We start from the raw sequence: 14,783 nt of genomic DNA, 5'->3' as shown, positions 1-14,783 counted from the left end.
TGCTTAATCTATCATGATCGTTTTGACTTTCCCCCCTCCCTTCTCATGCAATGGACTATTCCATGTTACTGCGCATGTGCAAGCTTGATCGCAGTTTTGAGTTGAGAAAAATGAGGCGGAGTTATCCCAGTGGAGCGGAGAAGAGGAGAAGGCGAGAGGAAAATAAACAGTTTTTATCAAAACTACAAAAGGTGTCAACATTTTTCACAGTGACACCGAATCTAGATACTCGACGACAGCCAGAGCCAGACGGTCTGTCCAGTAGTAGCACTGCTGTCAGTGTCAGCTGAGGAGGAGATGAAGTGGAGAGTGTGACACAAGCGGTCGAAATGGTAAACTATATTAAATGCTGATTAATATAGTTCTCATCAATTACAGTAAAAGCGTTGAGATGATTCACTTGTCAGATAATAATCCTCAAGAAAGATTTTAAGGACTTTATCTAGCTCAGGAAATAGGAGAATTTTCTCAAATTCACACTTTTTAGTTGATTCAACATCTTTGTTTTTGTGATAAATATTATTCACTGGACAGGGGGACCAGGGCCGGATCAGTACCCCCAGGGGCCCCTCGGCACTCAAGTTCATGGGCCCCCTCCCCTCCCAAACACCCACACCCTCCAAAGTAGTAGATTGCTACCCCACCAGACAGCCATACACCAGACAGATACAAACGCAAAATGCTACACACCCTGGTCATTAAAGCCCACCTTAATTATTTGAACTCCCAGCCAATCTGACATGTCAAATCACACATCTATTGGTCAAAAGATGAAACTAATCCAACTGAGCAAGGAGAAAGTATGCCTGACCAGTTCAATAAATCTCCAGCCATCTCCAACACAAGCAATAAGACAATGATAGAATGAATCAAATATAGTGTTCATTGAAAACAATCAGCCTACATTATCAGGTCACACAGTCACATCAAATTATACTACTCATTTCACAGACAGCATAATAGCTCTTACCTTTAGAAATTCTTTTTTCGTGTGTTTTTCTTTGCGAAGTTGCAGATCAAGTCCTCAAAGTCCAGCTCCCTCACCAGCTCAGACTCAATAGCCATCAAAGACAATGAAGAGAGCCTCTTCTGACCCATGGTTGTCCTGAGTTCATTTTTTATACCGTTTCAGTCGTGAAAATGTCCTCTCTCCCTCACAGTTGGACACAGGCAGTGTGAGGAAAAGTCTGAGTGCGACAAAAACGTTGGGGAATGTTGTCTGCAGTCAATTCCTGAGAACAACCTGCAATAGATTTGCAGGTGTCTTTTCTTGTTCAGTGCTGACAAAGATAGAGTCTTTACTGTCCTATAAAGGATATTCTTCTTCACACATCAATTCATTCCATAAAAGAAAGACAGCAGCATTTGATGTTAACATCACAGTCTCATACAAAAAATCACACATCACATATAACATATAACATATAATATGACACGCCATACCCCCCCCCCCCCCCCCCCCCCCAGTTACCCTCCCTCCTCAACACAGTGCAAGCAAAAGTGGACAGTGCAGACAACATAAACACAAAAGAATAGAGGGGATGGATTATTGTCACTGGAGTTTGTTTAATGCAGTGATGGCTGAGGGTACAAAACTCTTCTTAAAGTGTGCTTTTTTCCAGTCCAGGGCTCTGTATCTGCGGCCAGATGGGAGTAGGGTGAAAAACCGGTTCAGGGGATGGTCAGGGCTACTTGTTATGGTGCGGGCAAGGCGTGTGGTGGCTGTGTCGTTTGCATCAGTGAGGCTGGGGGTGGGAAGCTGTATTATCTTGGATGCTAAGTGTGAGATTTTAATGAGTTTGTTCTTGCTGGCAACAGTTAGTATGGTGAAGAAACAGGGGGAACAGTAGAGTAGAAGGGGTTGGATGATGCTTTTTGTAAAGGCCCTAAACTGGATCAAACTGTGTCACCTGTGACAGCCCGAGCAGATGTCTCAAAGTCAGCAAATTGTCTTCTTAGTGATGCAACATAAGTGTGCAGTGATTCCAAAAGGTGCACAGCGGTCATTAGGTCCACATCCCTCTTTTGCAAACCATTGCTCGTAAGCTTGAAACGGTGTAGCACAGTGTCCCAAAATATTGTCATGAGTGCAGTCTCCAGTTTCCTGAGCTTGTTACACAGCGCAGTAGCCTTGCGCCTTGTGTCCTGCCGCTCTTCGTCGTCAGATGCTAACATCTGTAAGGCTCCTCTTATTTCAGCATAATTTTCACAAATAGCTCTTGTGGAGTCTCCTCTGCAGCTCCATCTTGTAGAGGAGAGCGATTTTAGCATCAGTGTGATGTTGGAAGTAAACACTTTATTCCATCGGTGGGTCGAAGCAGAGCAAAACGCATATAGTGCTTGAACGAAGTCAAAAAACTGGCTTGCTTCCCGGCAGCTATTTTCAACACAGTTCACACCAACCAAATTCAAAGAATGTGCTGCGCATGGAATGTAATGAATCAGTGGGTTGTGTTTCTTGAGATGAGCTTGCAACCCATTATATTTCCCCGACATGTTTGATGCGTTTGAAGCTTGGCCACGACAGTTGGAGAGATCCAGCCCCAAGTCGCTGACCATCTTGATCACACAGTCAGCCAGACTTGACCCAGTGTGACTGTGAATGGGTTCAAATCCGATAAATCGCTCTACTACTTTCCCTTTATCATTCACAAATCGGAACACAAAAGTTAGCTGGTCCACATGAGACATGTCAGGTGTAGAGTCCACTACAACGGAAAAATACTTTGCTCGCTTTAGTTCTGTAGCTATGGTTTGCTTTATCTTGCCACCCATCAGGCCAATAAATTCCTCGCAGATAGTTGATGACAAATATGAAACCTTGCCACGACCCTTCTGACCATACTTTTGCAAATGTTCCATTAAAAATGGATCAAACTGTGCTAGCAGCTCGATGCTTCCCAAGTAATTACCATTGTGTGGGGATCCCAAAAGTTCATTATCTCCCCGGAATGGAAGTCCCCTTTCACTCAGAAATTTTATGACGGCAACAACACGCCTCAATACATCCTTCCAGTACTGACTTTCAGCTTCAATTTGTCTCCCAAGAGAAGCATCCACAGTGCCCAGATGTTTAGTGCGATGTATAAGTGACAGCATGCATTTTTTGTGCTCACCGCTCATTTTGTGCTCCGTTATTCTCTGCGGATGTTTCCAGTCACTGAATCCGGTGACAAATGCGGTGCAGTGTGTTGATAAAACTTTGCAAGCGAAGCAATAAATTTCTCCAGTGGACGGTGAATAAATAATCCATTCTCGTGACATAGTTTCACCATTTTGAAGATGTCGGGTCAACGCTTCGTTAGTGAGAGAGCGGGACTTGCTGCCAGCCTCGCCCCCCCTCCGTGATGCTGGATACTTGCTGCCCGATTCTGAAAGGCTGAAACTCCTTTGAGAATAATTTCCTCCCGGACACTCTCTGTAATTGATCCCCATTGTGCGGGGTCCTCTGAGATGACGGTATCCGCCACTGTAAATGAACGTGAAGAAATCGCGTTACCTTGTTCCGTTTGGTGACCGGTGTCATCTCTCTCTTTTCCCGCATCCCCGCTAACGTTAGCTGCTGCTAGCTGAGGCTGAGGATCGCTGCTAGCGCAGGGCGAGCTAGCATTGTCTAGTTCGCCATTCTCCTCCTCTTCATTTCTCGCTTTTTTGAAAAAGCTACTTATTAGCGGGACATTTTTTAATGCCGCCGCTTCTTTCTCCTCCTTTTCTCGTTTCTTTTTCCTTTTTGCAGCTCCGCTGGGCTTTTGGCCAATACCGCTATCCATCTTCCGCGCAACTTTAACTGATCTTGAACCAGCAAGACGTACCACCCGCTATGCCCGCCCACCTTTACCACTCGCCAATCAACACAGTGCATTGCAGCCTGCTGCCAATCATTACCGTCCAGTAACTGACAAATAAAACAGGCAATCGGAAGACAGAATTTTTGTAAACAACTATTTTTATCTCCTGATTGGGTACTTATCAAGCACAAGGGGCAAGTTTAAACTTCGGGGAGAAAAAAAAAAAAAAAAAAAACTCGGATCGTGAAGGGCCCTTTTCTGCCCAAGGGCCCCTGGGCACGTGCCCAGATTGCCCATATGATAGATCCGGGCTTGCCCGTAGTCCACCTCTGGCCACTCCTTTGGGTTGTTCGCCCAGAGACCAGATTCCAGCGTGAAGGGACATCCGACATTGCCTATTAATTTAAGTTTTTCTAAATATCGACATCGGTCAGCACTTGGGAGAGAGTTTGTATAACTGGTCCGCTGGCTGGCCATACCATTAGATCTGTATAAATATCTATATATAAAAGTTGGGTAACGTTCAAAAATTTAATGCACCGAATTTCTCATAGACCACCATTCAACTATTTCCGGGTAGGTTTCACCCGGTTTCACCTAAAAATACCCGGATGTGTCAGCGGAGCAGTAAGTACCCGGATTGTTGTTCTCATGTATCGAAACATCTTGTCGCGATACTTCCTTGAATGCTCGACACGGAAGGAGAGGGAAAAATTCCTCCATCGACAATTAAGAAGAAGAGAATCTTTAAACTGACTGTTCTTCATTTGGCGGAGTCAACTTATCACGTAACCCCTTCTTTTTCATGTTGTTCTTAACGTTAACTCGTTGGTTTCTACGTTTTTTGTTGGATTTTGGTTTCTACGTTGGTCGTCGTCAGTAAGTTCGGTCCTCAACCGTCGATATCTGTATAATTATGACCCATCTAATAGGATTCAACTTTATATGACCTGTTTACTCTAAACACAGTCTCTCTGTTCTCCAGTACTATGGCTCGTCTCCCTCTTCATAATACCAGGGTTGAGTTGTTAAACTAAGAAGTACAACACGAGTGAAGAACAGAGTTGTAGGATGTAACACACCTGTCAGAAACTAAATCCTCCATTTTGTTCAGACCTTGTGTTCAGCACTCAGACAAAAGTAATTTTAAAATGAATCTATCCGTAACAAAACCACCATAAATCTGTAAAGGAACATCATCAAAAAGATGCACGATAAAAATACGCAAGCCATATCCATAATGCTCTTTTTATTTAGTTTACCGCCCCCGCGTCCCGTCACTGGACAAGCAGTTAATTAAATTCAATTCAAATTTATTTATATAGCCTCAATAACAATACAAATTGTCTCAAGACACTTTACAAAAACACAGCAGTAAACATTCTACATAGTAATAGCACAGAATTGTATGACTAGTAGTAGATAGGAAATTAGAGGGCAAGAGCTCTGTGCCAGAGAAAAGAAAGTAGAGGATGCAAGAGAGGAGAGAGAATAAAGAAGGAGGACATGTGTTTGGTGCATCGTCCCCCAGCAGCCGAGGCCTATAGCAACATAACTAAGGGATGGTTTAGTCCAACCCTAACTATAAGCTTGATCAAAAATGAAAGTCTTAAGCCTGACCTTAAAAATAGAGAGAGTGTCTGCCTCCTGAACCCAAACTGGGAGCTGGTTCCACAGGAGAGGAGCCTGATAGCTGAAAGCTCTACCTCTCTCTAACTCCCATTCTACTTTTTGAAAGTAGGTTACAGAAGAGGAAGATGACTCGGTTTCAGGCAACGTACAAAGGGCTTTAGAGAAGTGGTAAAATACAAAGAAAAGAGGAGCTGATTGAGAGAATAACATAAGTCTGCAAAACTGTCATCAAAGCCAAAGCCAGTGATGTAAGATATAAAACACATTCTGGTTTGATTAATTCTTCTTTCTTTACTACACAAGTCCTCATGTGTTCCTTCATAGTTTTGATGTCTTCTGTATTAATCTACAATCTAGAAAATAATAAAAAATACAGAAAAACCACTGAATGAGAAGGTGTGTCCAAACTTTTTGTGAAATCTATAAACTGAAACTCAACTGTATAGTGAATGTACACTGTTATTGATATATGTAACTGTAACTACAATGTATAACCAGGATTCCTGCTGGAAAATGTGTTTTTGTAAACCTTTAATTTTTCTTACAGATGCTGTTCTGATGTCTTGGATGTTCAAACTCACCTCATCCCAAATCTCACTGAGATGTCTTCAGATCAAGAAACAATGTACCTGCTATATAACAAGACTTCAAGAAGAACATCTTGGAGAACTTCAGCTTTTCTGGTAAGATTCTTTACTGCAGAAAATCACAGGATAATAATTCATAATGCTCCTCTTCTAATCCTCCTAATCCTGGGAGATTCTTTCTATTAGTGGGATAGAAGCAGTGGGGTTGTTCTTGAAGTCCTGTTTACATCTCACATGCATCCAACAACTCAAAGTCAACTGTATGTTCTCTAGTTACCCTCTGATGAGATATGCTGTAGAGCAGAGTTCAACCAGTCTGTACATTCAGTAACACTGTGTGTTATATAGAAAACTCATCCACTTTAACAGTACAAAATGAATCTTCTCTGCATTTACAGACCAATCTAGTCTATAGTTTAACTTGTATTAGTGTTAAATAACACAAATATCAAGTACTCTTATGTAACAGTGTTTGATAAATGACCTGTAACAGAAACCTTCATTATTATAGTAGAACTGGTCGTCAGATGAGGCAGGATATTTGTTCCACTCTTCAATTTTAGAAGTTGATTTTTTAGAAGTCAGTGATTTAAATTGTTTATGAAGTAGAACCAACAGCAGAATCAAGATATTTATGTATATACTTTAATAAATTTGCAGTGTGTTAATAAAAGAATGTCTTCCTTTAAATAATGACTTCATCGATTGCTTGTGCAAGCTTCCTATTATGACCCAGACAGGTTTCATTGTTAAGAAAAGTCAGAGGGGAGCGATGGACGGATCAAGAAACATGAGAGATGATCGTTTTTATGACGTTGTTTCTTTTAACTTCTCTTCACAGATAATTGTGATGAAAGTCTTGTGCTGTCAAACCTTCACATGTCATCCAGCAGAGTATCAGATAAGGAATGAATGCTGTCAAAAGTGTCCACCTGGTAAGATCCAACTGAATACTAAAGTGTCCTCATCCTTTCCTGCTGTTTAATGAATGATCACAAGTGAAAACTGCAATTGAACAACAGCAATACATTCATATTTATTTATACTCTTTTTTATTTACCTTCATCTGATGGTAGTAATAATAATGACAGTATAAGACATAACAGTGTATGACAATTTTGCTTCACAACATGCTCCTTACCATGAGTTTTGCATTTTAATCCAATCAAAAAAAGAAAAAGATTGCTTGCATTCATTAATACACAGGATTAGATGTAACAATCCCTTGTGCCAAAATCCCAGGCAAAACACATTTAGAGGCCCTGTCCAACTGAGAAACCCTGATAAACTTATAGTCATGTGATAACCTACAATCTAAATTAACTAAGTAAATGCCGCTGGCTTGTATGGCCCGCTCAGCAGCAGACGCTAACTCAAACCTTGTGAAAAATAAGCTAACCAAATACTGCTGGCTAGCTTAACCTACAATCTAAATAAACTAAGTAAATGCTGCTGGCTTGTAGGCCCACAGAGCAGTAGAGGATAATGCAAACCTTGTAAAATATAAGCTAACCTAACGCTGCTGGCTTGTAAGGCCCGCTCAGCAGCTAACCATCGCTACCAAGCAATATGTAGACATCAGGAACCTGGCCTAAACAACAGCAGTATGCAGCATGTCATTGGGGTTCAAGTGGGCACCTTCCTTCACCGATGTTTCGTTTAAGGAACCTTATGTAAGAAATGTATTTCAATTAATCATAAAATGGCCCTGATATGTCACTAGACATGAATAAATCATGTTCATTTCAAATACTTATATCACTGACAACAGTGGTCCGGCCAGGATATTGTCATTTAAAAGTGAAAGTTGCAGCCCTCAACTGATGTTGATGTTGTCATGTTGTGTTTTGGCCTGAGGCGCCACCCTCCAGCTGTCTACTAATCACAAAGTCAGTAGAGTTTCGTCATCCGGGTTGCCAGCTCTGCTCTAGTTACCACAGCTGCAGCTACGAACGTGTCGGATAAAACATGTATAACGTTACTAAACCTAAAAGACCTCGTTATGAATCCGAAATACGTCGTGACAAAGTCTGAAATAAAACAAGGATTTGTATAGGAGATGCCTTTGAAAGATGGAGACGGCTGAAAACGGAGAAGAATTTGAAGACAGACGCCAACGTTGCTAATTTTCTCCTGGACAGGTAAGATTCATCTGGCTAACTTACTTGTACATAATGTAAATGGACATTTCAAATATTCACAACAGTCGAACAAAGTTATGCATGTTCGTGCAAAGTAACATTACGTTAGCGCATACAGAGGAGGTGGGTCATCGAATTGAAAAGGTAAGGAATTGTTTGGGAAATAAAAACGGCGAGTCGTCATTGCTAACATTAGCAATGCATTATGAGCCCGTTTCTCTGTCATTATGCTGAAACGCCGAGGAAAACAACATTAGCACATCGATTATGGCAATGTGAAACGTAATTGAGACGTATTGAGTAGCCTAATGTTACCTCGGTAAAAATGATTCCTCATTCGTTCTTCGCGTATATTGTGGACTACACATGCTGCAAGTTGACACCGTTCTACAGTATTTTGAAAGTGATTGCAGTACCAGTTTTGGCCAGTTTTGGCCACAATCCTACATACGGTTCCTTTAAGTTAGGCCCACGACACCTCGAGAAGGCTTAACAGTGAAATATAATAGCTGGTTGTCTTTCAGGAAACAGAGTTGAAAGAAATTGCACAATATACATAAGTACGTCATGTGTGCCCTGCATGAATGGAACTTATATGGATAAAGCTAATGGACGTATGCAGTGCTTCCCATGCACCAACTGTGATGCAGGTACATTTCTGTTAATATTATTTATTTATCAGTAGAAATTTTTTTCCTTTTTTTCTGCATCAATAACATCAACTGATGAATTTTAAATCAAATCTCCATCAAACAAGTTAATTTATGCAGATGTTTCTTATGAATTCATAAACTGAAGAGACTATTGTGTCACATTTTCTAAAGTTGTTCTAACCACTGAAGGTATCTTTAAATCAGAAACAGATTAAACACAATAGGAGTTTTGTTTCTGTATGTTTTGTAACTTCCATATGTGTTGATAGGTTCTGGTCTGAAGGTAAAGAGGTCATGTACACCAACATCAGATACAGTTTGTGAACCACTTGAGGGATTCTTCTGTACTGACTTAAAGGACCATTGTGAAGCAGCACAGAAACACACGGTCTGTCATCCAGGACAATACATCAAGGAGAAAGGTTGGTTTTCTAGTTTTAAATGAGAACAAAGTTTAAGGAAACTGATCTTTGTGACAGTTTGCTCATTAAAGCTGCACATGATGATTTCTGACCACTAGATGGGAGTAAAGAGCATCAAATGACTAATAAAGGTGTTATCATGGAACTGCTCCTCAAAACTGAAGCCAAAGCAAGTAGAGCTCCCCCTGGTGGCTTGCTGCAGTATAGGTCATAAGCTCCACATCCTCCGTGTTAGTTGTCGGGACTTGGGCTGAATTAAAACACTATAATACACGTCAATTTTTTTTTTTTCAAGGATGGTTTCAGTCATTTTAGGTAGTTCATATAATGTTGATGCATGTTCAAGTGTCAATTTTTGGGATAAGTTTAGTATGAGTTAGTTATCTGACGCTGTGAATGGCTCATCGATTATTGCGGCTCACACTGTAGTGGCTAAAGTTTCCTCCTTGTGGTCGGTAAGTATTTCACAACATATTCATTCACTTAACCACTCTCAGACGGAGCTGAGAGTGGTTACGAGTCTCTACGCGTGTTTGATCATGAACGACGGTAGAAAACAGTGTGTTCGCTCCGTCCTTTAATGAATACCGAAAAACCAAAACAAATCACACCAGTTTTTTACTCTCCTTCTGCCAGCGAGCTAACCATGTCATGGCTCAGCACACACTTCTATGCCTCTCTGGTCAATCTAGGTACTGCAATGCATGTACACTAAACGTGCACTGAACTAGAACGCAAAATATAAAATACAACAATGCAAATCATAGCACAAGCAAATCATGCTATAATAAACAATCAGTAAATATGAATCTAAATAATATATCTAAATCTGAGTCTAAATTACAATTTGGAAAATGGCACTAACATTTCCGGCCCCTAATTGCTCATCATGGGGATGACAATTACCTAACTAAACTAAAGAGTCATTTTCTACATTTTAATCCTTTTCTGTACTCTTTCATTAGTGACGTTTTTACATTAGCACTTGCATTAGCACTTTTACGTCTGATTTTTCATCAGACGTAAAAGTGCTCTAGGACTGTAGTTACTGCTTCAGGTGATGACCTGTCTTTCCCATCCTCTGCAGTCCGCCTTAACGCATAGTTGGCACAGCTCGGGCTTGATTTGGCCCCGAACAAGTGTACCACCATCTTGTACTTGCGCAGAGGCTGGCTTAGATCCCCCTGTGGCCACCAGAGGAATCGTAGAAGATCGGAGTTCTCATCAGGGACTCTTACTTGATGGTACACCGCTTCAATGTCGGAGATGAGTGCGATGTGTTCATGTCAAAACCTCTCCAGGACTCCAACCAGACCGTCTGGACCCTGCAACAGTTCCTCGTTCAGCGACTTCCCTTGAAACGAAGCGGCACAATCAAAAACAGCCCGCAGCTTTCCCTTTTGTGGATGGGTCACGCCGTGATGGGAAATGTACCATACTCTGCCGTCGTTGCGGTTGCGCTCGTCTTCAGGAACTTCCACTGTGTAGCCTTTGTTCAGCAGGTCTGACATGAAGGTCTTGTAGTCATCGTGGAAGCTGGAGTTCTTGGGAGTTTCCTTTTCAGGTTAGATGCTCGTTGCTTGGCAACACATTTGTTGTTTGGCATCACCACATTTTTGTTCCTGAGAGGCATCCCAAAAGTGTAGTGCCCATTGATTTTCTAGATTGTCTCAGTCACAGACTTCATGAACTGAACGTCTTCCCACGACATTTCGGACTTCTCTTCACAGGCTTGCACTGGAAAGTCATGATTGTATTGTTGCAGCAGCATACTGTCCAGGCTGCTGACTGAGATTCTGTTGACTGAAGTCCTTTGACTGTAGTGGCTTGACTTGTGGTGATCGTCACTTTTCTTGAGAGGGCCATTAACTACCCAACCGAGGATGGTCTTTACCGCGTAAGCCCCGTCATCTTGGCTGTGGATTATCTTCCACGGCTCCATCGCAGAGTGAGCGTTCATTCCGTTCATTAGTATCTCAACATCTGCGTCGATCTGTGGTAGCCTTACTTCTTTCTGCAGATACGGCCATCTTTCCAGGTCCTTCTCAACAGGAACATTGTGACGGAACAGTTTCAGTGATGATACTCTGGCTGTGTCTATACTGGCCTAATCCTCCGGTCAGAGAAGACGCAGCAACTTCTCTCCTTTAGATGACTTTATTGACCTCTATCCAACTGAACAGGACACTGTAGTACATGAGTGTGTGGTTTGTGATGTCTGCAGAGGACAACAATAATAAACAATAGTAATGATAATTAACCTACTATACAGTAGCATTAATAACAGAATAACACAAATTACGGCAGACGTGTCATACTGCAAATCACCAGTAGGACGCAGTGTAGGATCATTAAACAGCACAACAGCTTGGCGCAACAGGCAGGTCACATGACCAAGCTAAACTGAGACAGCCCCGTCGGCTACCGATCGGGTCAATTTCACACGCTAGCATCAATATAATAGCAGCCTCAATGAACGACAGTAGTGATGGGTAGATGAGCCCTCGTGAAGCGTTGCGGCACATTACCCAAACCGTATCGATACTGTGTCGGTGCTGTGTCACTCAATAGGGACACCTGCTGGACCATAAACATTATTGCAGGCAACACAGTTGAGACTCCACTGACATACTGATTGAATGACCTAGTATATACACAATATCATTCGTTATTGTTGTTTATATTGTGTTATTTTATATCTTAATCTAAGTGTAAAAAATCTTTGATATCTTTAAAATGTAGTCAATAAATAATGTGAACATGTGAAAATTATAGTGAATGTGTGAATGTGCTTATGTACTTGTCTTTGAGGCAGAGAGGGTTTTTTTTTTTATTTTATTTTATTTTTATTTTACAAATTTTTATTCAAAAAAAAAACAAGCTTTTCCAGGGTTTTCGCATTAAGTCGATTTCGTTTTTTCGATGCAAGTTCTCCAGCTTTGGAGAACACCCGCTCGCATAGGAATGAAGAAGCTGGGGTGCTTAAAAACTGTAGTGACAGCCGGAAGAGGTGTGGATAATTATTCTTCTGGCTGGCCCAGTACAGTAAAGGATCCTGGGATCTGGGGAGGTTGCCCTCAGCAAGGTACCGCTGCACCTCAATAATTGAGTCCGCTGTGGCATTACTCGTCTGCCTGCCAACGTCCTCATCGAGCTGCTGCCAGAGGTTATCTAAAAAACAACAAATTGGCATTTTAGTTTGAGTCATCAATTACAAGCCTGTGCATGATTTGTAAGCAAATACATGCACAAATAAACTGATAAAACTGAACATAACATGCCTGCAGTGGGTGCCGATAACTGTTGTGAAGACGGTCCAGGCTGTGGCTCGGTTGCTACGCGCCCAATTACAGCTGCACATTCCGATTTTAATCTATTCACTGCTTCACAGCATTTGGAGGAACTCCGAAATCCGAGTGATTTAAATCTGAGGTCCAGAAGTATGGATAGTGTGACGGAGGGAGGAGATTCCTCCCAGTCCTGGTGCTGCCTGCTCATCAGGCTGAATAGCTGGCACCTGGCAAGGTGTGGGGGTGGCCACTAGGCCTGAGCATAAGTACTCTGCTCAGGCCATGCAGTCTCTCTCTGGATGCTCTCTGGATTCTCTCGGTATGGGCTCGGCATTGTCTCTGCATTTGGTCTGGCCACCACATGGTGTGGGAACGGTTTGGGACCTGATGTTGTTTGGTGATAATTAGGTTGGAGTAACTTTAGGTTTTTGCATCCACACACTCATACACATTCAGCCACCTCACTTACCTACACGCATCCATAAAACACAACTGACTACTGATTTTTTGGTTTTTATGTTGTTTAATAAACTTCTTTCTTTAAAAAGTACTTGTCTGGTGTGGTCTCCACATTTTTGTCTGTTTCCCTGAGTAGGAAACGTGACAAAATGGGGGCTCGTCCGGGATTTGAACCCGGGACCTCTCGCACCCGAAGCGGGAATCATACCCCTAGACGTGACAATAGGGTCAGCACACTCAATGACTCCAGATTGGAAGCAGTGTCTGTGACTCGTCGCCTAAGGTGTTGGTGTAGGTGCATGGCTGCCTGTGTGTGCAAAGCTGAAGCATTACGCTCAAGTGCATGACATAGCATTTTCATCATAGGGATGACCTTTGACCCTGAAACTCTCTGCTCCCCAGACAACTCCACTGTGGCTTGATGGAAAGGAGCAAGCACAAGAAGTGCTTCTCCTATGATGTTAAACTCATCAGCCGTTAGTGGAGTTATGTCTGTTGTTAGTGAGGCCAGAGATACCCACACTTGTTCCTTCTCATCATTTAGCCTCACCAGCATCTGATATGTGCTGTTCCAACGTGTTGGTACCTCATTGATAGGTTTCAGGGTTGGCCGTCCCATCTGTTGCTGCACTTGAGCAAGCTTCTCTTTGGCTGTGGTGCTTGATCTGGAGTATGTTCCAATTTGCCTACATTTGTGTGTGATTGCTGTAAATGCTGGGATTTGATCACATGATTTTTTTTACTATTACATTTAGACTATGTGCAATGTAAACCGAATGCCGAATCTGGAGCTGTTTTGTGGATGCAATCATGTTTGGTGCTGCGTCGGTCACGAGACACTTTACTTTATGAGTTATGGCCCAGTCATCCATCGTGCCCCTTTTGACTTGGGCCAAATTGTCTGCAGTGTGACTTTGCGGAAAGTGTTGCACTCCCAGCACAGATGTACACAGCTGCATATTCTCATTAATATAGTGACAGGTTAGAGCCAAGTAAGCATCCATATTCACAGATGTCCACATGTCAGCTGTTATACTCACTGCGACAGCTTGCTGTACTTCCATTTTTACTCGTTCTCGTTCCTCCTCATATTTTTTGGCCACCATTTCTTGGACAGTCTGAAAATTAAACCAAGTTAAGCCAAAAGCACGTCAATATATTTAAATTCTATACCACATTAATTAAATATAAGTACTTCTGTAGACCTTTTCTATACAAACCTTTCTGGTTGGCAAAACATATGATGGCTCCAGGACCTGAAGCAGTTCCCTGATGCCCTCACTCTCAACCGTACTGAAGGGTTGGCAGTTCTTGATGATAAAATTTACTATGGCCTGGTCAACCACATGCTTCCTGGAAGCTTGATGGTCAAAAATGAAATAATAAAAACAATATATGTATTCATTAATAACAAAAGCGACCATGAGGAAGTTGTAAAATGTCTGTTTATGCCTGTTTAGGCCTACCTGTGTTTATTGCAGGTGTATTTGTGGCCTCCTCATTTTCGTGCCTAGCTCTATAATGTCTTAGCATTGAGGAGGTGCTTTTATTTATATACGATAGTTCCGTATAACAAATGCGGCATTTAACCTGCAGAAAATAAAATGAGTAATTTAAACTAAGAGTCACTTTGATTTGAATTCTGACAGATCAAGTGGAAACTAAGAGCAATTGGATGAAATAAAAACAAATACCTTATTTGCCGATATAAGATCAAAATGGTCCCACACGGCGGAGACCTTTCTCTTTCTTTGGGGTTCCATATTACAACTTGATTTGATTCCACAGTTCCAGGATTTTTTTTGGCAAAC

General features: G+C 41.9%; 2 protein-coding genes across 2 annotated transcripts in view; both read left to right on the top strand.

Annotated features, from left to right (window-relative positions):
• The window catches only part of LOC311493726 (tumor necrosis factor receptor superfamily member 14-like), a gene marked incomplete at its 3' end in the record, with an annotated part of 59,975 nt that extends 58,882 nt beyond the window's left edge, over positions 1-1,093 (top strand). Inside the window, exon 10 of the mRNA XM_084552498.1 lies at positions 1,010-1,093. Within this exon, the coding sequence (XP_084408624.1) occupies positions 1,010-1,093 (84 nt within the window). The remainder of the gene's footprint in view (positions 1-1,009) is intronic.
• LOC311493725 (tumor necrosis factor receptor superfamily member 14-like) overlaps positions 293-14,783 on the top strand; it is a gene marked incomplete at its 3' end in the record, with an annotated part of 30,202 nt that continues 15,711 nt past the window's right edge. Inside the window, exons 1-2 of the mRNA XM_084552497.1 lie at positions 293-332; positions 5,968-6,103. Of these exons, the coding sequence (XP_084408623.1) occupies positions 6,023-6,103 (81 nt within the window). The 5' untranslated portion in view covers positions 293-332; positions 5,968-6,022. The remainder of the gene's footprint in view (positions 333-5,967; positions 6,104-14,783) is intronic.

Source organism: Chelon labrosus, assembly GCF_963514085.1.
Source record: "Chelon labrosus genome assembly, chromosome: 10".
Lineage (NCBI taxonomy): Eukaryota > Metazoa > Chordata > Actinopteri > Mugiliformes > Mugilidae > Chelon > Chelon labrosus.
This window is presented reverse-complemented; position numbering and strand designations above follow the sequence as displayed.